Source organism: Bicyclus anynana, chromosome 19, assembly GCF_947172395.1.
Source record: "Bicyclus anynana chromosome 19, ilBicAnyn1.1, whole genome shotgun sequence".
Classification (NCBI taxonomy): domain Eukaryota; kingdom Metazoa; phylum Arthropoda; class Insecta; order Lepidoptera; family Nymphalidae; genus Bicyclus; species Bicyclus anynana.
In genome coordinates this window covers 4,056,460-4,084,037 of record NC_069101.1, presented here as the reverse complement: position 1 = coordinate 4,084,037, position 27,578 = coordinate 4,056,460, and the positions used below count along the sequence as shown (strand labels likewise).

Below are 27,578 nucleotides of genomic sequence, written 5' to 3'. Positions count from 1 at the left end.
TTGTACACATCATTATCAACGCATCGGCTCACTGAGCACGAGTCTCCTCTCAGAATGAGAGGGGTTAGGCAAAATAGAATTAAGAAAATTCTCAGGTATGCAGGTCTCCTCACAATGTGTTTCCTTCACCGTTTGAGACATGTGATTTTTGATTTCTTAAAATGCACACAACTGAAAAGTTGGAGGTGCATGCCTCGGACCGGATTCGAACCTACACCCTCCGGAATCGGAGGCAGAAGTCATATCCACGAAGCTATCACGGCTCTTTATTATAGACATAAACACAGTAGCATTTGTGTGTGCGTGCTTATGTGTGAGTGCGTACGTACTTGCGCGTGTATGCCGCTCGACGCCGCAACTTTTGATAATATTTACTTGAAATTTTGAATGAAAAAAGATCATACACAGGATTAACATATTATAGGCTTTTAATTCCAGAAAGATCCATGGTTCCTGCGAGATTTGTGAAGAACTGATTTTTTAAGTTCTATACATATTTTATATCATCACTATTTCATTTTTACATTTCTTCTTGCAACGTAGTATGTATTCACATCCTAGAAAAATGCGCATCGAATTACAAACCTACTCAGTTGTAGTTGTTCTTTTTACCCGATTTAAAAAAAAAGGAGGAGGTTCTCGACCGACGCGTATGTTTTTTTTTTCAATGTTTGTTTGAAAGATTCCAGATAGGAGAATAAAATAGGACCACTATTTAATTTTCATGAAAATCGGTTCAGTAATTAAGTGTTAAAATGAAAATAATTAAATCGACCGTAGGTACTGTGGCGTTTTCGTTACTTATGCTAGGACTCACTAAAAACACAAAAATAGACTCTTTTTAACAGGAAAATTCAACTGACTTCAAAATCACAAAAATAAACTTAAAAGATATCCGTGACGGGTACGACACCGTCTTGTTCCGTGCGCTACATCTGTATATGATGATTATTGATTATATCTGTGGATATGGTGTCGAAAAAAAAACGTGTTTTGAAGTGAAAAACTTTGCAAAACGATTTATAACGGTTTTTGACGACCTCCGTGGCGCAGTGGTATGCGCGGTGGATTTACAAGACGGAGGTCCTGGGTTCGATCCCCGGCTGGGCAGATTGAGATTTTCTTAATTTGTCCAGGTCTGGCTGGTGGGAGGCTTCGGCCGTGGCTAGTTGCCACCCTACTGACAAAGACGTACCGCCAAGCGATTTAGCGTTCCGGTACGATGCCGTGTAGAAACCGAAAGGTGTGGATTTCATCCTACTCCTAACAAGTTAGTCTGCCTCCATCTTAGATTGCATCATCACTTCCACTCAGGTGAGATTGTAGCCAAGGGCTGACTGGTAGAGAATATAAAAAAAAAACTCACTAGCAATCTTGGTGTTGAGCACATAGGAGGAGCGCAGGTCGGTGCCGGCGCCCTCCAGCGGGAAGTACTGCTCCGTGCACACCTTCTCCGAGCCCAGCCGGTTCAGCAGGTCCTTCAGCGCCACCAGCGACTCCGCGTCCGCCAGCTCGCCCGCCACCGCCAGCAGCTGTACGACCAGACATTTAATACTAGATATTAATATACTCAGAGGGCAGAATTATCCGCCCCCTTTTATATGACGCGAGACGCGGTTTGCCAGCGGTTGCAAAGAGGAACGGGCGCGGAGCGAATGCGTCGCGAACACGTCGCGGTTTTGTAGCGAATTAAAGACGTACAGTATATTCAGTAACAAAATGGATTCTGACGAAGAAACAATGCTGTTTTATCTATTAAAATGCATTAAAAAAACAGATTTCTGGCTAAAAAACTATTTCTTATACTTTTATAAGCAATAGTTTTTTAGCTTAGGTTAATTTTTCGTCGACTAGTTAATATTTTTGGTTCGTTATGATGAGGTGCCTAAGATTTGAAAAAATCGTATATTTTGCCTACGATTTCGATTACTCGATCGTACATCGTACAAAAGTCAAAAAAGTCGTACAAATACGATTTAAAAAGTACGTTTGGCAACACTGACGGACTGGCGTTTGTACGAGACAGTACAACATTGTGCGTCCGCAACGAATTCGCTGCGGATGCGCGGCGTGTTCGTTGCGCGCCCGTAACGTATCCGTTGCGAGCCCGCTCCGCTTTGAAAACGCTCGCAATCCGCTAATGTGACAGCACTGTTAACGTCGCAACTGCTGCATCAGTCGTGGGTTATTCATTGATCGCTACACGCCCCCCGCTCCGCGCGTAACATTAGGAGTGTTACGAACGAAGTGGCCAAGCTATATATACTTCCATTAGTAGACATTATAAAGAATATCTTTGAAATGATGTAGTGGGTCCTAACAATAAAGCAGCGGTCACCTTGTCAGGCGGGCAGTCGCGCAGAGCGCTGGCGGCCGCGACGACCGCCTCCTCCCAGTCGACGGGCGTGAGGTTGCCGCGACTGTCGGCTATCATGGGCGTCACGAGCCGCTGTCGCTTCAGACCGTCGCACGCGAAGCGCGACTTGTCCGACAGCCACTCTTCGTTGATCTCCTACAGATTGAATATGCAAATAAGAAAACCTTAACTGAAACCAATTTTTAAAATTAAATTAAGTCGTAAGAAAGCCAGCACTAGACTGCTTGACAGCCGAATTGTCTTGGCAGTTGCCTTGAAACTTTGACGCGCGACGCGTTTGTCGGCGAAATGCGACGCGCCAAAGCGTTTCCTACCTGATAAAATTATCTACCAGGATATAACTATAGCGTAGATTGTAAAATAATTTCACCATTTTACAATAATTTCACGCAAAACTTATCCATAAATACAAATTAAAATGAAAATAAAACCACAAAAAAATATGCGGAACTTAAAGATACGGGACAGTTTAGTGATTGTAGAAAAATATAAGGAAATGTTTGTTTTGTTTGTTTGTTGATATTACTGTTCCACATGATGACAATATGATTAAAGCTGAAAAGGAAAAAGTACTAAAATACTTGGACCTTGCTCACGAGATTTTCGCCATGTGGAATGTAGAGTCAACTGTTTTTGTTCCGATAGTTGTTTCAGTCACTGGTCTTATAGCGAAAAGCTTCAGCCAACATCTTAAAAAGCTTTTGCTTAACAGTTGGATCACGAGTCGGATACAGCAGGCAGTGATTCTTAAGACGGCACGTATTGTGAGGAGGTTCCTCACTCTGGAGCCCTGACCACCGGTTGCTTGGGCACTCAAATGTCCCACAGCGGGAGGGTTGAATTTTTTTTTATCATATTTTTTCAATTGTCAATATTGTTTTGTATTATATTTTGTATTTGTAACATTGTTAAAAATTTTAAAAAAGAACAAATACATAAACGAGAGAAAATAAATAGTAGAACCCCTAAAAGATGGTTTACATTCTTTACCTTGTCTCATTACAATACCTCATTTGTCCTAGGCAAGATACGCAGCACTTCATTGGTGCGTGTCGCTACCACTATGTTGCTTCCCAGTGGGTCAAGAACATCAACTGAATCAATCTGAAAAAAATGAAAAAATATATTGAAATGGCCATAAGTATGAGATTTGGTTATAAAACAAGATTGGTTGACAAGATATAGAGATTAGAGTGTATGAATGTAATGGGATGTAGTTTTTTATGTACCGTGTAGTTTCCTTCGTCTTAAACTGAAATCCCGCATAATGTACCCAATGTATATTATCCATTAGTGTTATTATAAAATTTAAGGTATATAGATTGTAACAAACATTCAAAAATCGATTATTTTAAAACATCCTGTATTTTCAAACACCTACCTATTTGCCGCGATGCCGCTCGTCGGTCCCTTTCACCTCACTTTAGCCCAAAGTAGGTCAAAATTCAATGATTTCATACTTACGAAACAGAATTAAACAGGATGTTTAAATTTTCTCAATTTTTTTTTTGCTAGGGTGTCTTTGAAGTCATTTTTAATATTGTTAACGGGGTTTCTTGTATTGGGCTAATAACTGTAGGTGCGGCTTACAGACTGAAACTAGCACGGCGTGTATGTAAGTAGGATTAATTTACAAGATGTACATAAAAAATTGTTCAACTGACCCTTCTGGTCTCCCATGGTCGGGCAGCAAAACTGTATGGTTTTGATGTGAGGGCACCCACTGGGCAAAGATCAATGATATTGCCAGATAACTCAGACAAGAACATTTTCTCAACATAGGTTCCAACCTGAAAGTTACATTACATTGAATTTAAAGTTATATTTATTGTGATAATTTTATAAAACAATCCAAAAAATATTGTAATAAAAAGCATCTCAAATTTTATACATTATTTACAAATAATTTCAGTGTAAGCATTAATTTTATTTTAATGTGTATACCTGCATTTCTGTGCCTCTGCCAGTAGTACCAAAGTCATCGACGCCAGCCACCTCTGACGCAAAGCGGATGCAACGTGTGCAATGAATGCATCTCGTCATGATGGTCTTAATCAATGGGCCCACATCTTTGTCTTCTACAGCCCTGCAATTGGATTGGAAAATTTCTAGTACTGTAGAGCATGCTAATGTGATCATTTGCTCATATTTAGTACAATTGTGCTCCCACCTTAAGTCTTTGTTTTATGTTATTTTAATAAAGTAATTCAGGTGTACAGAATATTTTTTTGTGTAATTTGTAACACAATATGTATATTATTTACTTGCTCTCTTCTACATTAATCAACAACAATAACTTTACTAATGTATCTTTTATGCACTCAAAATTTTGTAGAATATTTAAATAATTATTATTAGTGATTAAAGTTTACAGATCAAGGAGTAATCAATTATTAGGGTTTAATATGAAATATGAATACTTACCGTTTTCCAGAGAAATGAATATCAGTAAATCTGCTTTTATCAGAGCCAAACGCCATTGATTGATCTTGCAAGTCACACTCCCCTCCCTGGTCACAGATGGGGCAATCCAAGGGGTGGTTCACCAGGAGAAACTCCATGACACCTTCCCTGGCTCTCCTGGTGAGATCCGAGTTAGTTTTCACCCTCATCCCCTTCATGACGGGCATGGCGCACGCTGCAATTGGCTTGGGCGACTTCTCAACCTCTACTAAGCACATGCGACAGTTTCCAGCTACTGCTAATCTCTCATGGTAACAGAACCGAGGAATTTCAACACCAATTTGTGCTGCTGCCTGTCAAAATTGTAAACAAAAATACAACATATAAAAAAACATAAATTAGTTTTTAGGTACCCTTATAAGTTACAAAAATATTTTAAAATAATGTAAAGCAAAACAATAAACTTCAAAGCTAATAATAGCTTTTTTTTCAGCCCACTACAGTATTAGACTTTCCTCCTTATAGAAGACACAAAAGAGTTTAAAACTTCCTTTGATTCATCGGAAATCAACAACATTGCCTATGTCCAAAAAAATCTCAAAGCATGTCTCTTGCTTCTTTTCCCTTAATGTTTTCCTTTATCATTACACCAGGTGATGAGACAAATTTTTGGCAATCCAGGGTTTAGTATTAAAATTAGTTTGTTACAATTTAAATGTTGTCATAGAGCCTAGAAGAATTGATCTCGATCCCCAAAAGTAAAGCCAAAGTCTTACCTTTTGAGGAGTCATCTTAGAATTAGGTATTATAAACTAAAAAGTAAAAAATTCATTCAAATTTAATTAAAAAAAAACAATTCTTTATTACTTTATTACACAAATGTGAGTCAGTAGTTTAGTAACACATTTTTAATTGTAACATAAATTACCTGCAATACAGTGGTGCCAGGAGGCACAGATACAGGCTGGTCATCAATGAACAGCTCCACATTGTCAGGCTGTGCTTGCACTTGCTCGGCAAACTTGCGGGCCGTCAGCGGCGCCACGCGACTGGGAGACAGCCCAAGCGCCCGGGATAGAGGCTGGCGCAGCATCCTCTGCAGTGACCAGATAACTCAATTAATACTCCACTCACTATTTACCTGCTATATTTCACATTTAATCTTCTACCATACTAGTGTACTACTATAAAGCGGTGCTATATAGAATATATTAATGTTTAGGATAGGAAATTAAGACACAAATCAATTATTTTGGAAACTAAACCCTCTTGTTATTGTTACATAAGTTATGATCTCTAACCTAAATAGGTATAGTATTTACAGCGTGATAGTAAAATATTAACACTGAAAAGGCATCGGCTATAATTATAAAGGACTAAATTGCAATTTTCGACGCACTTTTATTTAAAACGTACTTATAAAATAATATTTTGCGATTTTTGAAGAAACTGATTGACAGAAAAGGCCGAATTCTGTCAGTTGCCGTGTCATATGTCACTGTCAAGTTCAGAGAGGATAAATATGTCAAGACTCAAGGACAACTGTCATGACTTCGTAGACTGAGAAGTATGTAGCTGCTGTAAGATGGCTGTAAAGGCTGTAACAGTACAAACTACTTTAGTATTTTAGTCGAGTACGAACAATTTTTGGGCGGTAAATCCAAAACATGGATTTAAGAGTCGGTACTCGACTAAAATACTTAAGTAGTCCGAACTAGGCCTTAGGCCTAGGCCTATAAGGCTCTAAAGAGCTAGTACTCAGAGCCGTAAAGGCAGTTCAAAACTCTTTGCTCTATGATAATGTCAAAGTTTTGTGATTTGTCTGTGAATCTTGCGGTCGTCGTCGCGTAATCTATCTCTTTCTTTCACTCACTAAAATCGGCCGCGAGGTGTGGTGTTGTGCTGAGCCAGTTAAATAAAATCCAAAAAAATGGCAATCGGAGACGTAAAATCTCAACAGGGTCTCGACGAGTTGAACAAATATTTAGCTGAGAAAAGTTATGTGTCCGGGTGAGTGCCATTTGTATTTTAACATCGAGAAAGCGCACCACGTCAACATACGTTAACCTCTATTTTTAGTAAAGCCGAATAAAGATTAACTTGTGTTAATATTTCTGTATTGAACTTGACATTCGTCATATAGATATATGGTAATGAGACGTTAACTACTTGTTTAGATACACTCCTTCTCAAGCTGATGTTCAAGTATTCGAGGAAGTAGGAAAGGCACCGGCCGCTAGTTTGCCTCACGCTCTTCGCTGGTACAACCAGATCGCTTCCTACACTCCAGCTGAACGCAAGTCGTGGGAGCAAGGAGTGAGCCCCCTCAGCGCTGGAGCTAAGCCCACAGCAGCAGCGCCTGCCGCTAAAGACGATGATGATGATATTGATCTATTTGGATCTGGAGATGAAGAAGAGGTTTGTAGCCATCATTTAAACAATATCTTAGGTCAATAAATGACAGTATTTGTAATGTTCATGACTGTAATTGCCATAGCATCTCTCTTAATAGAATCTAGATTGGTCATATTTGAAAGTCAAGGCGAATATTATGTTTTTTTTTTCAATAATATTGCTAGTGATCATGATCATAAGTTTCCTAACAAAATCTGTTTGTGTTGTTTTTATGTTGTATGATTACTGATTTGAATTACGATGATATTTTTTATTGTTTAAATGCTTAATTTAAGGAATAAAGAACTGTCTTTTTATATTTATCTAATTTACTTTGTTTGGTGTCTATTACTAAACTAATTAAAAACATTTTCTTAGGATGCAGAGGCAGCCAAGATCCGTGAAGAACGTCTACAGGCATATGCAAACAAAAAGTCTAAGAAACCAGCCCTTATTGCTAAATCCTCTATCCTCCTTGACGTCAAACCATGGGATGATGAGACAGATATGAGTGAGATGGAGAAACTTGTAAGAACCATTGAAATGGATGGCTTGCTGTGGGGAGCTTCCAAGTTAGTTCCAGTTGGTTATGGTATCAACAAACTACAGATTATGTGTGTCATTGAAGACGACAAAGTATCTGTGGACCTTCTCACTGAAAAGATTCAGGAGTTCGAAGACTTTGTCCAATCTGTTGACATTGCCGCCTTCAATAAAATCTAAAATGCCATCTTAAGTTTATTTATTTTCTTTTAAAATAAAATCAATTTTTTCATTACAATTAATGAGTTTTATTAACCCTCATACAAAAAGTACACTTTTTTCCACACATTTTCTTAATATTATTTAATTACACATGTAAGAGATATTAACAATTATTTTACTAGCACACAACATTTATAAGGGATAGGAGTTTCTGTACATAATTATACTAAAACACTGGTACATCCATTGATCTCCTATTAAAAATTGGATGCACAATTAGAGACCAAAAAATTTACCCACTTAATGAGTGCCAAATACAACTTCTTGGCACTCAATTCAAGAACCTAGTTGCATTTGCAAATTCAACTTTAAACTCAATCATTATGGTTAACTTTGGTATTTTATTGAATATTGGACTAAATTTAAAGGGCCTAAAGCCCTTATAATTTTCTTTATCAATAATTCAAAAACTGTCAAAGCAAAATTGGCCAGTTTTTAAGTGAAAGTTTCTACATGATTTTACTATAAAAGGGTACATCTAAAACAATGATACAGGCCTGCTAAGACTAAATGAAACTATAGAAATGTAATTGTAAAGAATGTCTTTACCATAAAAAAAAAAAAAAACCATTACAATAAATAATCATTTATCTAACCCCACTCACTTAGTTAAATACACAGACAACAATATTTAGTGCCTGAGAACTTTTTTAACATTTCAATGACTAGTTCACGGTTTTATTTCCAAACTTTCATTTATTCGCCCTGCACACTTTGTGGCATTTGCACAGTTTCCCCCACATTTGCTTGAAGGAACATTTTGGGGATGTCATTACCAAAATAGATTTTATTATTTAACGCGAGGGCCTCGTATTTCTTAAGTTCTAAATACTCTCTTGTTAAAAGCACTCTGTTCGCCTCTGCTTGCTTCTTTAGATGATAAAATTCGGCTTCAGATTTTGTTTGCTGTTTTGCTTTGTGGATGCTGTCTTGGATGAGTTCCATTTTCTGCATAGATTCTTTTTCCATGATCTTTTGTTCAAACTGAATTTTAGCAACATGAGCTTCTTTTTCTGCTTCAATCACAGCTTTCCGCCGAGCAGTCTCGGCTTCTTTTTCAACAACCTATGAAAAGATTTATATATTAGAATAAAACATAGGGCTAAATAAAGGGAAATATAGTAAAAATCAAGAAATAACCATAGTCCACATTTACTTAACTAACTCATTTTAAGAAATGAATATATAATAATAATACATATATCATTGAATGAAATTAGCATAAGACAACAATGAAAACAAGAGTAGATTTATTTTTTAATACCTTTTGATGTTGTTCTGCAATAAGAAACTTTGATTTCTCAGCCTCCATAAGCTCATAGTTCTTCCGTATGATTTCTGGAATCTTCGGTTTTGTCACACGAACTCCCTTCACTTTTAGACCTGGTGCCAGTTCATTCAAGTCATTTTGGAGAGCCTTAAATTAAAATTAATAAATAAATAAAATAAAATATAATAAATAAATAATAAAATTTATTAAATTAAAATTAGATTATTTTATTATATATTGTTAAGGGTACACAACAAGGCAGGTAGAGGGTGCACCAAACTTCAGTCCTTGAAACATGCAGAACTGAATGCAAGCCATTGTGTTTGTGTGCAAAACACAAGAGTTCTTTAAAATGTATATTAGCTTTGTAGATTGTAAAATTGGAATTAGGTCATTTTTATTGTTCTACCCTCACTAACTTACTTTATCTGATACAAAGTAAAAAAGTGTCTAACTACCATACATAAAAGCTACTATAATGCACAACCATAGTCATAGTATAAACTAAAATTATCTGTAGACCAATATTCACATGAGAGCTGGATATGACCTCTGCCTAAGATTCTGGAGGGTGTGTGTTTGAATCTGTACCTTTCTTGACAAGTACAGTTTACCAACAAAGAAATTAGAAATGAAGGTAGAAAACACATGTCATTTCATAACTTATTTATTTTAAATTATGTATAGTTTGTTTATAAAATGTTGTATAAAATATATTAACCATATGTAATTGTTTTAAACTTATTAATAATTTTCATTAATTTAAGAAGAAGTTAATTATAATTATTATAAGGTGTGAAATGACTCTCATTATTTGTTTGTTAGTAAACAGTACTCATCAAGAAAGGCTGTAGTATAGTCTGGGGCATGCACCTCCCAACTTTTTAGTTATGTGCATTTTAAGAAATTAAATATCACGTTCCTTAAGCGGTGCTCTCATTCTGAGAGGAGATTCGATCTCAGCAGTGAGCCGAATATTGGTTGATAATGAACAAATATTCACAAAGTAAATTAATATATAGAGAGGGTACTTACAGTACTAAGGTTCTCATCTATCTGGTCAAAGAGTGCAATGTACACCTCATGCAGAGTGTGGGCGCTGCAAAACTGATTCAACTCATGGTGGACCTTGTTAAATATCAGTGTCTTGTCATAGTCTGCTGTGAAGTTACGTATCACATCTAGAACTAAAGAAAAAAACAAACAACTAAGATTAAATATAAAATAGACAGTAATACAATAGAGAACTAAAAAGTAAGAAAATTACAGGATTTTAGAAAACAGCTCACTGATGAAGCAGAATGAATCTATTTTTTGTTCTGCTATTACCACATAAATAAGATCTATTCAAGTAAAACAGCCTCACTATACTACAGTATTATGGTTATAAAGATTAAATCCTTGTGTTAAGAGCCAAGGTCTCCAAACAAAAAAAAATATACCACTATTGGGATCCAGTTTATTGACAACTTCTATCCTCTCAAAGTATATCATTACACCGCCGCTTGTACCACACGGCACATTTTTTACTTCATCAGTTTGTAGAGTTGTCTGTAAGCAGTTTGAATATTTTTATAAAACAGATTTTAATTGAATAGCGTTTTGTCCAAGCACATTTACAAATTTATTGTTACAATAGCACAGAAGAAAGAATGATACAGAATGAGCATATACAAGCAGTGTAGTGAAGTCAGTGAAACCCATGAAAAAAAATCAAACATAAATAACATATACATAAGCATAAACAAACATTTTTAGTAGTTTGTATTTTAAGATTTAACACTAACAACAATTATGTAAATTGATATTGATTGTTTTCGAATTTGTATTTGGAATGGCTGCATCCCTGCTGTGTTCTGAACGCTCTATCTGCTTATTATTCTTTAATCTGTGTGTGTAAATATTTAGCCCCATAAGGGTGAAAGCCTGTCGCCAATCTGTTATGATCGAAAAGGCTAATCTGTCAATGTGATAAATGGAATTTCTCAGAAGCATTCTGGAGTCAGGAAGTTGGTGGTGTTACATCTCACATATCTCGGAGATCATGTTAAGCAATCAGTCAACATAAACCCTAAGGTTCCCTACAAGATAGGAGTAATATGATGGGTAAGCACCAAACCCCTCTACTATAATGAGGGAAAATGTCTTGTTGTCACCCATAAAAAGGTTTTATAGTGATGATTACAGACATGAGATTTCTCTCATTAACATATTACATACTTATTGACAAAAGGTATACCTGTATAGCCTTGTAAGTTGTCAACAATGGGATCATCATGTGAAAACCAGGTTGACTTGTAACTGGGAGTAATGCTCCACCCTGAAAACATGAGAATATAATCAATATGGACTAAAAAAAACTGAAATTACTGAACTGATTTAAAAAAATTCTTTCACTGTTGGAAAGCTACACTATGCCTGAGTGCCAGGCCATATTTGATCACTTTATTCTTATTAGAACAGAAACTATATGGGCTATTTATTATAACTTCAGAATTACACTACAAGGAAATACTATAGAAAATACAACATTATCACATATGAACAAATTGAACAGCCTATTTCAAGTTTAAAAACTCATGAGGACATAATGTAATGTAAATAAGGAATACAGTAAGAAACTTAAGCTAAGTAAATTATCCTAATAGCTATACAAGTTGTGCACATGTGAAATGGTGGCAGATTACTGGCTGCATTTCTGTGTTGGTCAGCCCTCTGATCCTTAGCATAAAATATCCTTCTGTTGAGAGTTCAGTCAATTAGCTCTTGATAATTAATTATTATTGAGCCGCGATAGCTCAGTGGATTTGAGGTAGTGGACCTCTGCCTCAAATTCCGGAGGGTGTGGGTTTGAATCTGGTCCGGGGCATGCAGCTCCAACTTTTCATTTGTGTGCATTTTAAGAAATTAAATATCATGTGTCTCAAACGGTGAAAGAAAGGAAAGGAAGGAAGGAAAATTGTGAGGAAACCTGCATAACAGAGAATCTTCCTAATTCTCTGAGTGTGAGAAGTCTGCCAATTCGGATTGGGCCAGCGTGGTGGACTATTAGTTAGGTCAGCAGTGAGCAAAATATGGGTTGATAATGATGAATTAATGATGACTACGAGAACAGGGATCTACACGGTTAAAATCATAGGGCAAAGTTACTTACCCTGTAGTAAACACCAACATATCCTTCTTCAACTTTGTGTAAGGAGAAATGTACAGAAATTCCGACGGCCAAAATAATAACCGCTAATGTTGATGTCTGATCAGCCATAATTGGACTACTGAAAGGACTAATTGTTTATAATAAGTACCATAAAGTTAAACTTTCATAGTTTACAATTAATGTAATAAAATGTAAGTATTTTTTATAATTAGTGTATTTACCTCCAAAAATCTAAATAAACTCTCACAATTGGTGGTATGATGAATTACTTCACAACAAACCCAGCAGTCTAAGATAGTGAAAACATAAATAAATAGGATGCTGATTATTATTTTTATTTTGTAGGTAAAAAGAAAAATTGTGAATATTTCGCCCACTGAGCACGTCCCTGAGTAGCTGTCATGCCATGGGAACTTAGAAGAACGTGAAATCTTTATGAAGCAGCGCCATCTACATCCTAGATTTAAGATACAATTACATAGATGTGTACGTACTAGAATGGTTTTAGAGATTAAACCCGTGTAAGTACGGAAAAAAAAACCGAAAAAAAGGATTATTTATCCTTTTAATTTTGACGCGTTATAGAAAGAATGTGTTTGTATTTCTAAAGCAAAGGGATTATTAAAGAAAAACAGTAAGTGTACATTAATTTCAACGATTTTCCACATAGTCATTTGGCCTAGTGGTGCATAACAAAGGTACAATATAATAATCCTGAGTTCGAGCCCGGGGGTAACAAAGGGAAAGTTTTTGTCTTTTTTTTTGTTTTTCTCAATTGGTTTCTTCAACTATTACAAAATCAAAAATGTCTCTCCTTTACAAAAAATATGCATTATTATTTTTAGACTTTTTACTATACTAAAAATACCGTATCTAGTCACTAGATGGCGCTATCACATTCGTTCCGAAAAAAGTTCGAGTAGCCTATCTATTTCCAATAATACACTGTAATCTTTGGTAGCTGTCAGTGTCACAGTGTTACCAACTCTCCAAAATATTTATCCCTAAAGTTTATGTCAAAAACCCCTAAAATCGCCTTAATTATTGAGTTGTCCCCCTAAAAATATAAATTCATAATAATTTAAAAATAATATGCTGTAATATGTTTCAAAAGACAAAATATTACGTCTTTATCTGAAGATTCAGATTTTTTGAAATCATACATGTTGACAATGAATAAATTTACCAATTTTTTTTATTTAATGAAAATTGCCGCCAGTTGCCTCAGAGTGGTTGTAGAATAACGTAATATCGTTATAAGTCGCTAGGTCAAGAATCAAATATTAAAATTATCATCAATTTAAAAATATTAAAGAGTCAATAAATCCCTGAAAATACCCCTAAAAATTTCAGACCCCTAAAAAAATCCCATTTCACTTATTTGCCCCCTAAATCTGGGGGGAAAACCCCTAAGTTGGGAACCCTGCAGTGTCATAAGTCATTGTCCAATACCTACCTAATACATAGCACAATAGGGATGCTCTTGCTCGATAACCATCGATGTTGAAAGGAAAAATATCGATTTAGCTACTTGCTATACGAAAAATAACGTAACATCGATGTCAACGGAATCAATAATCGATTATCAATGTTACTCACGGCCTCACGCACGACTAATGCAAACAAATTACGTATTACAAGATCGCATTCACAAATACAGTTTTATTTATTAGTAAATAAACTTGTATTTAATAAATTTCGAACGATTTTATTGTGTCGTTAAATTGTTAAATAACAATGCTAAATTATTATCTGTTACCAAAAATCGATGTTCGATTTGTGATGAATATCGAACATCGATGTAAAGCTTTTGATTATATCATCGATGTTTTTCAAATTTAGACATCCCTACTGTCAAAAATGACATTGACTTTGACAAACATTGATAACGTTTTTCATAAGTAGGTACTAGCCATAGATAATACATTATAAACATAGGTACTCTCACAAACGGCTAAAATGATATATATCTACTCTATAGCTTCAAGGTCCAAGTTTACTATAACGCGTTTTATAGAAACGGCAAAAAAGCGTCACCAAAAAACGCGGCAAATTCAAATACTCTGGGTCATCATTTCATCATCATCATTATCAATATCAACCGATGGACGTCCACTGCAGGACATAGCCTCTTGCATGGACTTCCAAACACGGTCTCGAGCCGCCACAATTCCAGCGGCACCCTGCAACCCGCTTGATGTCCTCGGTCCACTTAGTGGGAGATCGACCAACAGTCCAACACTGCGCTTTCCGGTGCGGGGTCACCATTGAAGTACTTTAGAACCCCAGCATCTACCGACTCTTCGAACTACATGGCCTGCCCTTTGCTACTTCAACTTCGCGACCCACACAGCTATGTCAGTAACTTGGGTTCGTCTGCAGATCTCCTCATGACTGTTTCGATCACACAGAGAAACTCCAAGCATATCTCGCTCCAACGACCGCTGAAGTTAACCAACTGTGGTTTATGTTGCATCATGTTTAGGCTTAATTTAAATATGTTTTTTGTAGATAAATATATAATATAATAAAAAAAATTAAAAAATAAGTGTTCTGTGTTTATTTATACTTATCATACATAATAATAATAATCTTCCAGACAACCTTGGGTTTAGAAAAAAATTTTTTTGCTCTCATTTATTTATTACTTCGTTTTTTTTTAAATCTTTAACAATATAAGTAAAAAATACAAAACATTATTAAAAATTTATAAAAAAAAAAAAAGATTAATGTGTAGATTTAATACGGGTTTTTACAAGAATGAAGTAGTTTATGGTTCCTTGGAGTAGTATTTCAAAACAATTTATTTTAAATCTTTTTTAAAAGCTTAAATAAAACAGCACTGTTTGTCTTATGTAATTATTTTAAACCGTTGAAATTTTAAATTTTCAATCAATTTCAGGATGTAATGCCTCTTCTTCAGTGACATCTTCAATTTTATAAACTTTTCCCTCCGCGTGGACGCTATCCATAACTTTAGCTATAGTTAACTTCAACGCCCTATATTCTTCTAGAGCCTTCGCACACAGTTCGCCTTCAGGTGAATTGCCCGGTTCGATGACTAGCATTTCCAGCGCATGTTTTAAGTGCTTTTCGGCACATAATAATTCATCCTGAAAGAAATAAAAAATAATTTAATTAATGAAAAAATTGTCTTGGGATGCAAAATCGTACCTACAGTTTTTTTTGACTTAGTGCCACAAACTTTTCTGACCAAAAGTGGAACTAACGTCGCAGCGGTCGGCATTTAGCAAAACATTATAGGTTGGTATGTGGGCGACAGGAGAGGGGGGGGGGGGGGGGAGGAAGAACAGCGCGGGCGTGAAGTCATGCGCGCAGAGCAGAGGGAAGGACTGCGCGAGTATGAAGTCGAGCGCGCGGGGCATCCCTAACCCCCTCCCGGCCCGCGCGGACCATCGGGAGTGTTACGAACGAATTTGCCAAGCTATACACACTTACGGCAGGTTTCGACATTTAACCTAAAGGCAAAGTTATCTATAACCTACCATCATTGTTCATCGGTAACCAAATATTTCAGATCTAAACAAGGGTTCTACTGCTGCTGAGCAGAAACTTTATTATGGATAGCAGCACCCATGACGCGTTATTTAAATGGTTTGGCGAAAAAGGTCCATAATATTTTTTCATGTGATGTGGCAATAGTAAATTATCCATCTAGATCATCACCAATATTAATTTACACGAGCGGCAGCTGCTACCGACGACTGACGACGACGACTGACGACGACGACGACCGACTAACCTTAAGAATAAATGCATTTAGCACAAACATACCGCGAAATCTGCGCCGGTGATTTCACGCGCGTCGAATAACTTCTTAGCGAGCTGCACAATTGTTGCATGTAACTCATACAATGTGATAGCTAAAACAAAACATTTTACATAAATTATTATTAAACAACAAGAAAAGACATTATAGAGCAATAGTGGCGGCATCGAAAATATCGTTGCGATGAATAGAGATATTTTTGATTTTTAGGTAGGTATATCGACATGTCGTAGACGCTAGGCCTTCTGAGATGTCTAATACAATGTTTAATTGCGAAATCAAGTCATTGCAGAGTAAACATTTCCTGTTGGCGCAACTTACGGGCCATGTGATTGTACCATTATTTTGTGGCAGAGAAAACACCTCGAGCGGGTCCCAGGACTTGTGACCTTTTGACGGCCTCCGTGGCGCAGTGGTATGCGCGGTGGATTTACAAAACGGAGGTCCTGGGTTCGATCCCCGGCTGAGCAGATTGAGATTTTCTTAATTTGTCCAGGTCTGGCTGGTGGGAGGCTTCGGCCGTGGCTAGTTACCACCCTACCGGCAAAGACGTACCGCCAAGCGATTTAGCGTTCCGGTACGATGCCGTGTAGAAACCGAAAGGGGTGTGGTTTTTCATCCTCCTCCTAACAAGTTAGCCCGCTTCCATCTTAGACTGCATCATCAGATGAGATTGTAGTCAAGGGCTAACTTGTAAAGAATAAAATAAATAAGTAAGTTTAAGGGAAGTAGGTTTAGTGACGGTGTCTACGCTGCCTAACAAACAACTGAGCGCAAGTCATCAAATACCCTCTTATTGATACTAACACTGATACCTTCCCTCTACAATAAATAAATAATTAAAATTACTATCTGTATCGAGGAACTTGTAACAATAGTCGATCAAAAGCGGCCGAACTGGAAATATCGGCCAAAATACCGGCGCATCTAAAGCCTACTGAAGATGCTCCAGTGTCGGAGTGAAACAAAAATGATTCTTGGTCGGATTTGGAGGGGTGACTTTGTCGCTTGGATTTTTTGGCTGTTTTGCAGAGATAGCAAAATAAAACAATTACTCCATTTATAATGAATTTCCTTAAGGTTAGACGTACTTCTGTTTATTAATTCGATAGTTTTTTTTTATTCTTCACAAGTTAGCCCTGACTACAATCTCACCTGTATGATGGTAAGTGATGACGCAATCTAAGATAAAAGCGGGCTAACTTGTTACGAGGAGGATAAAAATCCACACGCGAACGATAAATCGCTTGGCGGTATGTCTTTGCTGGTAAGGTGGTAACTAGCCACAGCCGAAACCTCTCACCAGCCAGACCTGGACCAATTAAGAACACCTCAATCGGCCCAGCCGGGGATCGTACCCAGAAATCCGTCTTGTAAATCCATCGCGCATACCACTGCGCTACGGAGGCTATCAAAACAGTTACATATTTACATTGCAATACATGTAATTACCAATATGTACCTTTGATGCGACAAATTCCTGGACTCAGTGTCTCCAAAACTGGCAACAGTTCCTTACACAGTTCCATCTTCCGTCGCATCACCTTCTTGGTGGGGCGCGGCTCTCTGTTGATTATGTCTCTGAGAACTCCCGCCAGGCGCTGCTTAGCGTCCAGTAAGAGATAGTGGTTTGGTGCCAGCACGAGGGAGACATATCTGATATACTCCTCTAATTCTTTCTCGTCTTTTTTGTCTAAAATATTAGAAAAACCAACATTTACTTATGCCAATTTACATATTAGACATTGGCGCGAAAATAAAATTTAAAAGTGTGAAATAAGGAATGCAAGTTTTTTATATTCCAAGTTCATAAAAAATTGTGAAAACACAGACTACCGGCTAAATAAACAATTTTTTTTTAAATGTATAAAATTTATTGATCTATTTTCCGTCTATTTTATTATGTCACTGAGAACTCCCACTAGGCGCTGCTTAGCGTCCATTAAGAGATAGCACTAGGGAGACAATACTATGTTTGATGTACCTACTCATCTAATACGTCTTCTACGTGTCTAAAATATTATGAAAAACAACATTTATAACCTTTTGCCAAATTTATATATTTAATATCCAATTAGATTTTATGACGCGAAAATAAATTTCGCGTCATAAAATAGCCTTTAGTGTGAAAAATTAAATTGAAAAAATACCTCAATAAATGAATTTTGAAAAGGAATGAAAGATTTTTGTATTTCATAAATACTGATTTTAACTACTAAACATGATGTTCTAGCGCTTTTCATGGTTCATTAGTTAGCCAATGTGATGTCGGATTGCGTCGGTACTAGGTTTGAGTTCTGGGACACTTTAACAAAAGAAATTTTTAGTAACAATTCTGAGCCCGTAGTTGGGAAATTGGCGGTATTTCACCCCCGTGCTTCGGAAGCACGTTAAGCCGTTGGTCCATTAACATTTGATTAATGATCGTTAAAGAGTAAAATAACATCACTGAAAACCCGCCAATCCGCATTGCTCAGCGTTGTGGGTCAAGCTCCATAACTCCTTTCCTATATAGATCCTATATAGAGAGAGGCATAGTCCTGTAGTGTGCCGTAATTTTTTTATTATTCTTTACTAGTTAGCTTTTGACTACAATCTCACCTAATGGTAATTGAGTATGCAATCTAAGATGGAAGCGGGCTAATTTATTAAGGAGGAAGATGACAATCCACACCCCTTTCGGTTTCTACATGACATCATACCGAAACGTTAAATCGCTTGCCGGTACGTTGTTGCCGGTAGGGTGGTAACGAGCCACGGCCAAAGCCTCCAACCAGCCAGATCTGAACTAATTAAGAAAACCTCAGTCAGCCTAGCCGGGAATCGAACCCACGACGTCCATCTGGTAAATCTACCGCGCATACCACTGCGCCTCGGAGGCGGTCGAATATGATGATGATGAACCCCAAAATGCGAGTAAAAAAACGAGTTTTTACTTACTTATGACTTCTAATTTATCCGAGCAACACTGAACCTTATGCCCTACAACAGAGTGTTCAGTTTCGTTCTTGCAACTGTGACACACCCACAGTTCTCCATGTTGGGACATGTAGCCAGTTTTACAGGCGGGACACACGGCAGAGCTCATATACGTGCCCATTTCAGTGACGTCAGAGCACCGGGAACAGGTGCATTTGAAATATTTGCCGATCATGAGATGTTGTTGTCTAATTGCTGTGCCCTGAAATTAAAATACAACCTATTTTATACCGTACCTTGACATGTTAACCCTTATCTGCAATGTCTGCAATGTTTTATGACCAGCAGGGAAACTGTGTATCGGTTTTTAATTCAAAACTTGGATCACCTATACAAGTGGCAGTGATATTTAGTTTTTGCTATATTATATTATATTTAGTTGAAATAACCATATTTGCATCTAATATGGTTATTTCAACTTAACTAATTTATTTCACAATAGCGGTACAAAACAACATGCAAGGTACCCCTCACTTTCATCAGCGAACTCGAGTAAATCTCAAAATCAACCTATTAGCTTCCATACTAAAATAAACCATGAATTTAAATCTCGAATGTAGGTACAACAAAAAAGGGTGTTTGGATCTAGCATTGCATCTAGATATGTCATCCTTATGATCGTCAGCCAATGGACATCCACTGCTGGACATAGGCCTTTCAAACACCAAAGGTTCGAGTCGTCAGCGGATCCCTACCATATTGATGTCATCGATCCATCTTTTTGGACTTCACTTCGAAGACTTTCAATGCGAGACGCCATTCCACCGTCTGCATCAGAAGCGAGCTGCATCTAAAAAGTAACATTGAACTCACTTTCAAAGCATCGGTGTAGTTATAATAAATGGGCTCTCCCTTCTTGATGTCGGTGCTGGCGTGGCAGACCAACACATTGTTGTCATTAATGGACATGTGAGTGTTGGCCACGCAGTCGTGAGCCAATAGTGCTGCCTGGAACGAGCAAAGATATTATAGTCAGTGACGTGTTTCATAGATGAAGTCACTGCCTGCTTTACGCCAGGCTTTCCCCAAGCGGGCAATACCGTCATATATCATATATCATCATCGTCGGTGCCCAGGGTCTCCATTCTCAGGGGACCCCGAAGGACTGACAATATCAATATCCTTCAAAATGTTGACTTTATTTTAGTTAAAAAAAAGTTGTCCTGACAAATAGTTAAGGGTCGCCTGCCGGGTTGGACCCGCTAGACCGCGGGTTTTTGAAAAAATGGTTTCTTTACTTTTCAAAAGGGCCCTAAATTTTTGTGTGCTTAAAGGCCCAGCCTAGTTTAAGACGGCGGTGCAAGCGGGTCCAACCCGGCAGGCGACCCTTAACTCTCATCTCAATCCCTCTTCGTCTCGACCCTGTCCATTTTCATCTATTTCCTGTTTTGCTATTTCGTTACTGTGGATCTCAGGTGGATTACAAAAATAAGAAAACCAATGTAAAATAAAAATTTTAATAAAAAAAATTCAACCGACTTCCAACTCAAAAATTAACCTAAACTAAAAAGCAAAAAATAACATCTTACCTATGTGCTACCTTCTGATCAGTTTGAAGGCGGTGCCAAGCCAGTGATGTTTTAATTCAAACTGATCAGAAGGTAGCACATAGGTAAGATGTTATTTTTTGCTTTTTAGTTTAGGTTAATTTTCGAGTTGGAAGTCGGTTGAATTTTTTTTATTAAAATTTTATTTTTTAATTTTTAGTGTTAGCACACCTACGGAGTGTTAACAAAAATTAATAAGCAATTAGTTGAAACGTTATTTTCTTATGATAAGTATCTAAGTCATACAAACCCAATTTTAAAAATACTACCTTAACTCATATACAAAATTTCACTCCCCCTTTATCCACACGTAATATGAATATTCAGAAAAACGTGAAAGGTGACTGTCTTCCGTCTTCATCACCAGACCCCCTGTGCAGTCACTATCCATATAGGTGGAAAGTTCTCATCAATACAAAATTTATCAAGTCCAAACACAAGATAGCTACTGTGAACCGTCGAGGAGTTCCCTTAACTCTCCTTCATCTTCATCACCAGACCCCTAATACAGTCACAACCTATCCAGGTGGAAAGTTCTCATCAATACAAAATTATCAAGTCAAAACACAAGGTAGCTACTATGAACCGTCAAGGAGTTCCCTTAACTATCCTTTGTCTTTATCACCAGACCCCTAATACAGTCACAACCCATCTAGGTGGAAAGTTCTCATCAATACAAATTTATCAAGTCCAAACACAAGGTAGCTACTGTGAACCGTTGAGGAGTTCTCTTAACTGTCCTTCGTCTTCATCATCAGACTTTTAATACAGTCACAACCCATCTAGGTGGAAAGTTCTCATCAATACAAATAAATCAAGCCCAAACAAAAGGTACCTGCTGTAAATCGTTGACGAGTTCCATCGTCTGTGTTTCGGCTCCATCATCAGACCAACTCCAGACCTTCATAAAATTGTAGTGGTTTCAAATACCTTATGGAAACACTAACAATCGCACTAGCCGTCTCTACGATTTTCGAAAGTTCCCCTCGATTTCTCCAGGATGCCATCATCAGATCCTGACATGAAAAAAATGGGACCACCCTGGAATCAAACCCTTCAAAACAAAAAAAGAATTTTTAAAATCCACAAATGACGGAATTATCGCTGGACATACATAAAAAAAAAAAAAAAAACATACATACAGCCGAACGTAGAACCTCCTCCTTTTTGGAAGTCGGTTAACAAAGGTTATGATTTACAATATTTGTCAGGATAACTTAATTAACAAATCAAACCAATATAAGACCCAAGAATCGAAGAGAATTTGAGTGGAGTATTTTGAATGGAGTAACGAACTAGTGATCGTTGTATGTAGGGTTCAGAGGTCTTTGACAGATAACTAACCCCGCCTATCCCAAATAACTCATAAAGAATTAGACAACAAGAATTTGTAAAAAACTGTGTGCCTAGTGGGAATTTTCGATGTTTTCATACTGTTAGTGTTCGTCACAGCATCAAACTACCACTAGGCCTGGTAGTAGGTACCTACCTAAATGATTAAAATTAGTGGATTGAGCTTTAAGTATTTATTTGCCCTACTGATAAATTATTAACGCTACATTGGTTTAAGCACAAACCAATGTTGCAGAGCATTTGATAACACTTGCCTGCAAGTAAACTCCTCGTAACACCTCCGCGCATCCGATGGCCGGTATGGGCGGACCGCGCACTTCGAAACTATTCACGTCGATGGCAGCGCATATCTGTTGGACCAGCTCTTGGTTCTGGCCATTTTCAAGGAGCCCGAGGGATTGAATAAACTGAAACAAACAACGTAGTTGATATTATGATAGAGTCCACAAAACGTACCTATAGGTATATTTGTCAGGACAACTTAATTAACAAATCAAACTGTAACCAAAATAAGACCGTAGAATGGAAGAGAATGACCTTGAGTGGAGTCACGCACTTGTAAACGTTGTGTGTAGGGTTAAAAGCGCCCGTGACAGTTAACAAACAATTCCCATCACAAGTAACCCCTAAAATTACGCACGACGAGCGTCTTATATCGCAAGTTGTTCCCGTCAACCGATCGGTACCCCTCTCGAACTCCCCACTCTTTACGGAAAGAAGTCGCCCCACCAGACGTCATATCCGTCTCAGACTACTATTTCCTACAATAAACATCCTCATCATAATCATAAATTCATAAATAAACATAAGCCCATGCGAAATCGCTAGATCGAAAGTCAAATACGACGCATAGGTACGTATGCGATATGCCATTGGTTAAACAAAACAATCATTTACCTTCACGGTGTTGTCATAATACTCCCAAACAGAACTGTCCCTTCTCCTGTCCAGATGTGACTCCAACTCGCTGAACACCTTCCACTCCTGCGGGCTGTCGTTCTGTTTGAGCAGCGCTCGCAGCACCAACAACGAGCCCACATTCTGCACCATGGTCATGGGGCTCGTTCCTTTGTTTAACTTCAGGTTGCGAAAGAAGTCACACTCTTGGCGACTGTGCCATTCTGTAATAATGTAAATTTAGTCATTATCAGCCTTTACGCCAAACGCCAATCATTATCAGCCTTTATAATGGCCTTAAAGCCAAGCCTAATTGAAGCTACGCTAATATAGTTGTAAGGATATAGTGGTCGGACTCATCACAGAAGGGTGGTGGTTCGACCCCAGCGTCGATGCTCTATTGTCGTACCCACTCCTAACACAGTCTTTCTCAGGGGAATGGGAATGTCAGTAACATTAAGAAAAAAAAAACAAAAAAAGATATGGCATATTAAAGAAAAAAGATCAGAAGTTTATGAAAAAAAAACCATGTAGGTATATCCACGTAAGTACGAGTCGAATAATACATCTTTTTGGAAATCGCTAAATGTTTTTCACTTTTTAAATTTTCTTGTGTAGATGTTCTCCAGTAGGTAACAAGATAGATAAATACTTACTAGCAAACTGTTCAGGGCACCCATCTCCAGGACAAATTGGTGCAATCCCGCAATTCTTGCAGACCACAAACTTGCTGATGAGGGGCAGGTAACAGTTGAAGCAGACCAGCGATGTGTCGCTGTTAGGGCCCAGAACGAAGGGCTGGTCTGAAAGTATTCTCTCCCCTGCCCTTAAATCCTTTGCAGCTACTAAATATCTATAGTAAAGTAACAGATATCATACTGCAGAGTATAACCATATATTTGATTCCTTAATATAAATGTTTTTCAATAAACTTAATTATATATTTATAATTATGAGTAGGAATATAAATAAAATATAAAAAAAAAAATAAAATATAAAAGGAAAAAGTTTGCTCTCTTCCATACCTAATAGAAATTTAGTAATAGGTAACATTAGGAAGCAACTTCGGTTCGTTATAGATAACCAACATTTTTTAAATAACAAAATCAATCTAAAACCTAGATTGATTTTGTTATTTAAATTACTAAATTAATTTATAAACTCGAATTCCTAATAATATAAAATTACGACTATTTACGGTGTCGTAATCTTTTAATTTGTTAAAATTAACTATACATCAATATTTTTGTAACATAACCAATGAACATAACAGATTTAATTCCCATTCTAATGGCACTACCAACCTGCCCAATTTATTTGATGTTTTCACCTCATATTTAGTGCTCATTTTGTTTGATGAACAAATTCAAGAACTGGTATTTATTTCACACAGAGACAAGCATCGAAGCACACGTGAAACTAAACCACCGGCTGTATTTATAGAATGTGCTATTTTTATACCACACTTTGATTGCCGCTACTTCGTACTAAGAAAGTAACGATTGTAATCTCATAGTTTGTGCTATAATATTTTTGACATAAAAATGGAACCGACTTCAAAGACGCGTTCCAGTTATTTTGATTTAAACACAAAATTACTAAACCGATTTTCCCTAGAATATTCCTGGAAGTATAAACAAAAAAAAATTCAAAATTGGTTATTTATTAAAATTTAACCTTTTTTTCATGACTAAGTTTCTTGATGGCTCTTTCTTCTTAGCAGAAGTTCTACGAAGTAAAGTACAGAGAGATCTTACGATTGAATTTATGGGAAAATAAAATAAAATAAAGCTATTTTACCATGTTAGGATACACGTTATTGAGGGTACAAACAAAATAAAACCAAATGGGATTTTTCAGAAGTAAAAATTTTTCATTATATTACTTTTATTTACATGCCACCTATTGCAAGTTTATGCATTAAGGAAAACCTTATGACTAGTTCAATATACATTTACTTACAATTTATACCTAATTTATATAAAAAATTCTAAAGCGTTCTATAAGGTATCAGATTCAACATTACACTCAGACCAATTACCCTTAGACTTGTACCGCAAAAATTGTCTGTCGTTTTTTGTGGGAGACGAGGTAAACTCACACATCGAAATGTTTAAGATCAAAAAATTATCCTGTGACCTTACACTACAAAACTATAAAATTAAATCGCAATACACACACGTGTAATTTTAACACAGTGAAACATAAAGCCATAATAGCTTAAAACGGTAAGAGCGGTCGGACTCATCATCAATGGGTGGTGGATAAATCCCCGCCCCGTTGGTCTATTGTCCTACCCACTCCTAATACAGTATTTCCCGAATAGTTGGAGGGGAATGGGAATATTGGTCATATTTAAAATATATGGCAAATATAATAGACGCATTTTATATAAACACGATAGATCGTGATCATATATACTTTTGACAGAGGGTAACGTCTAGTGAGTCAGGTCCTATAGTAATTGGTCTGAGAGATTACATCAGGCTTCCTATTTAAATAGAAAAGTCGAAGTTCTTGTAGCGCAGGATCTCGTATCATGCATTCGACACTTTCAACCCCCGATGTAAAAAAGAGGGGCAATAAAAAATATAGTTAAAGGTTTGACGTGTCTATGTGTAGGTATAAGACCGATTATGATGCGATTTTTTTTTTTGTAGTATTGTGGAAAAAATGGACAAAAATAAAAGAAAAATGTTATCCGCTATAAAAATCGTGGGTTTTTCAATTATTATTATTATTACTTGTATTATATATTAATTGATTATATCAATTTCGGCAAACTTATATACAAAAAACGATTAAGGCTATACGCACACTACACAGGGCCGTATTACAGTCGGATTCATGACGTCACATTCTGATTCTTGATTTATAGAGATCGATAAATTCATGATCATCTCGCTCAGGTGTTTTTCACCATTATTAGAAGATATGATAAAATCTCGCTCGACCATAAAAATAAGGCTGAGACGAGATAAAAGACAAAATGTCGACGATTGGTCGACATTTTGTTTCGTTTTCGTTTTTCGGTACGATCGAAAAACGAACGACGAAACGATAAAAGAGAAAGCTATATTTTCGACTCCGTTCACAGTTTATGACGCAATGTCAATGTTAATATAAATAACCGATAAGTCGATAGTTAGTCTTACTTCATTCAAGGATAAAATTATTCTAAAAATAATAGTCTATGGTAGGGTAAGTCTTACTTCATTCAAGAATATTCTAATAAAATTTCTAGATGGCACTGTTCCTGTTTATAGTATTTTTCAATAACCAAATAGCAGTAATACTAGTACTTTTTAAAAAGTTACTATAAATACATTTACAACGCCAAATTTTATCAATATATTATCAATTTTCTAAGTTTCCACTCACAAAGACTGCAAATCGAACACATGTAATTTTGATGACTTAAGCTCATAGCACACATAAACTCGGAAAGGGATTGGCCGTCCAGTATTGTTTGTATGAAACTTTTTACTGTAACACACTTTAATCAGAATCGCAATGTAATCGCCTCGGGTCGGGAAAAGCTTACTTCTATCCGCACCTGAGCATATACTCCGTGCCACGAAGCAAGTCCCGTAAACGCGGAGCTAATGTCTTAATGACGCTTATTGCCATTTGGTAATGTCATTTGTATAAGACACTGTCAATTTCAGCCGCGGGACTTCTGTCGTGGCACGGATTCTCTTTGTGTACGCTTGCCCTCTATCCCCCCCTGCGTATCGTCTTGCTGTCAACCTACAATCGCGATGTAAACGCGGCATCGCCTAGCCGTAGTCGAGTGGACGCTTGACGGCGAGGTGATACGGTTACGAGTTTATGTGTGCTATGACCTTTAACAACAGACATCACTGATGCTCGAAAAACATCCATAATAATATAATACACTATAAGTCTACACCTTACGGCCCTATACAGTGAGCAAAGACCAACAGGTACATTATATAAGACAATTCATTTCATTGCACCGTTATTTAAGCGTTCATATCTACATTTTTATTATAAACTATCACTTTTTGATTAAATTATTGCTAATAAATATTATTCTATACAAAGATATCTCATCACAAATATTGCCCTAACAATGTATATAGGCAGCGCGTTATCAACTGAGTCGTGAGGTCATATTTGCAATAATTTATTTGTCCTAAGTCCGCATGAAGTTTATATAGATTTCATACTAATATTGTTTATATATTTTTTGCATGATGAGGCGACGACTCAGTTGATAATGCGCTCACAATCATAGTCAATCTACATGTCTGTTTGGCTTTGAATGTGACTGACTTAGCGCGTTTATTTTTGTATAAACTACAGGAGTTTTATCACTATAGAACAGTGTTTTTCAAACCTTTTAATTGGCAAGTTAAATAATTCTGTCAGATAAAGAATTTATAATTTAAGAGGCTATTACGACAATAAATTTCTTTATTTTGATACCTTTACTCAATAAGGGAACGTCCGGCCGCTCAGAGTTTTCGTTTCTGACATGTAATTTTTCCAAACGTCAAAAACGCTGTCTTCCATTTTGTGACGTCACGACGTTACTTGATGTACAGTTGAAATATAGACCTTTCGACCTATATAGTTCTGGCTCGTATTGTCAAAAAACATATTTAAAAACTAAAATTTTCATG

At 36.8% G+C, this 27,578-nt stretch overlaps 4 protein-coding genes across 10 annotated transcripts in view; 1 reads left to right on the top strand and 3 right to left on the bottom strand.

Annotated features, from left to right (window-relative positions):
- The window catches only part of LOC112052284 (NADH-ubiquinone oxidoreductase 75 kDa subunit, mitochondrial), a 52,010-nt gene that overhangs the window by 7,109 nt on the left and 17,323 nt on the right, over positions 1 to 27,578 (bottom strand). Inside the window, exons 1-8 of one of the 4 annotated variants that reach the window (XM_024091300.2) lie at positions 6,082 to 6,244; positions 5,709 to 5,876; positions 4,802 to 5,133; positions 4,322 to 4,463; positions 4,042 to 4,167; positions 3,386 to 3,481; positions 2,339 to 2,512; positions 1,367 to 1,532 (exon numbers count right to left, since the gene is read on the bottom strand). In XM_024091300.2, coding sequence (XP_023947068.2) covers positions 1,367 to 1,532; positions 2,339 to 2,512; positions 3,386 to 3,481; positions 4,042 to 4,167; positions 4,322 to 4,463; positions 4,802 to 5,133; positions 5,709 to 5,873 — 1,201 coding nt within the window. In that variant the 5' untranslated portion in view covers positions 5,874 to 5,876; positions 6,082 to 6,244. Of the gene's footprint in view, positions 1 to 1,366; positions 1,533 to 2,338; positions 2,513 to 3,385; positions 3,482 to 4,041; positions 4,168 to 4,321; positions 4,464 to 4,801; positions 5,134 to 5,708; positions 5,877 to 6,081; positions 6,245 to 27,578 lie in introns of those variants that run through there. The other 3 variants (XM_024091301.2, XM_052887342.1, XM_052887343.1) reach the window with 3 other exon arrangements.
- Positions 6,610 to 7,955, top strand: LOC112052290 (elongation factor 1-beta'). Its single transcript, XM_024091311.2, has 3 exons — positions 6,610 to 6,790; positions 6,958 to 7,198; positions 7,553 to 7,955. Exons 1-3 carry the CDS (start codon positions 6,711 to 6,713, stop codon positions 7,895 to 7,897), a joined length of 666 nt encoding a protein of 221 aa, XP_023947079.1. The 5' UTR covers positions 6,610 to 6,710; the 3' UTR covers positions 7,898 to 7,955.
- Positions 7,942 to 12,759, bottom strand: LOC112052289 (erlin-2). Of its 3 annotated transcripts, none has more exons than XM_024091307.2 (7): positions 12,585 to 12,759; positions 12,364 to 12,490; positions 11,449 to 11,529; positions 10,652 to 10,760; positions 10,245 to 10,396; positions 9,204 to 9,356; positions 7,942 to 9,004 (listed from the first exon to the last, which is right to left on the bottom strand). In XM_024091307.2, the coding sequence occupies exons 2-7, from the start codon at positions 12,469 to 12,471 to the stop codon at positions 8,636 to 8,638; spliced, it is 972 nt and encodes a 323-aa protein (XP_023947075.1). In that variant the 5' UTR covers positions 12,472 to 12,490; positions 12,585 to 12,759; the 3' UTR covers positions 7,942 to 8,635. The 3 variants fall into 3 exon arrangements, with proteins under 3 accessions (XP_023947075.1, XP_023947074.1, XP_023947078.1); XM_024091306.2 differs by having other exon boundaries at positions 12,364 to 12,481; XM_024091310.2 differs by having other exon boundaries at positions 12,364 to 12,478.
- LOC112052283 (SET domain-containing protein SmydA-8) lies at positions 15,002 to 24,649 on the bottom strand. Of its 2 annotated transcripts, none has more exons than XM_052887345.1 (9): positions 24,607 to 24,649; positions 23,586 to 23,782; positions 22,930 to 23,153; positions 22,283 to 22,439; positions 19,946 to 20,076; positions 19,094 to 19,334; positions 17,616 to 17,846; positions 16,159 to 16,247; positions 15,002 to 15,476 (listed from the first exon to the last, which is right to left on the bottom strand). In XM_052887345.1, exons 1-9 carry the CDS (start codon positions 24,615 to 24,617, stop codon positions 15,252 to 15,254), a joined length of 1,506 nt encoding a protein of 501 aa, XP_052743305.1. In that variant the 5' UTR covers positions 24,618 to 24,649; the 3' UTR covers positions 15,002 to 15,251. The 2 variants fall into 2 exon arrangements, with proteins under 2 accessions (XP_052743305.1, XP_052743304.1); XM_052887344.1 differs by lacking the exon at positions 24,607 to 24,649 and adding an exon at positions 24,234 to 24,383 and having other exon boundaries at positions 15,003 to 15,476.

Bases quoted from the DNA above. Each gene is read 5' to 3' on its own strand.
- LOC112052290 (XM_024091311.2), top strand. From the start codon at position 6,711: ATGGCAATCGGAGACGTAAAATCTCAACAGGGTCTCGACGAGTTGAAC. The intron at 6,791-6,957 runs GTGAGTGCCATT...CTACTTGTTTAG, and splicing joins GAGAAAAGTTATGTGTCCGG to ATACACTCCTTCTCAAGCTG. The intron at 7,199-7,552 runs GTTTGTAGCCAT...ACATTTTCTTAG, and splicing joins GATCTGGAGATGAAGAAGAG to GATGCAGAGGCAGCCAAGAT.
- LOC112052289 (XM_024091307.2), bottom strand. From the start codon at position 12,471: ATGGCTGATCAGACATCAACATTAGCGGTTATTATTTTGGCCGTCGGA. The intron at 10,761-11,448 runs GTATACCTTTTG...AACTGCTTACAG, and splicing joins CAACTTACAAGGCTATACAG to ACAACTCTACAAACTGATGA. The intron at 10,397-10,651 runs GTATATTTTTTT...TTTTTTCTTTAG, and splicing joins TAAACTGGATCCCAATAGTG to TTCTAGATGTGATACGTAAC.
- LOC112052283 (XM_052887344.1), bottom strand. From the start codon at position 24,277: ATGAGCACTAAATATGAGGTGAAAACATCAAATAAATTGGGCAG. The intron at 19,335-19,945 runs GTGAGTTCAATG...TTTTAATTTCAG, and splicing joins ACTACACCGATGCTTTGAAA to GGCACAGCAATTAGACAACA. The intron at 17,847-19,093 runs GTAAGTAAAAAC...CTAATATTTTAG, and splicing joins GGATAAATTAGAAGTCATAA to ACAAAAAAGACGAGAAAGAA.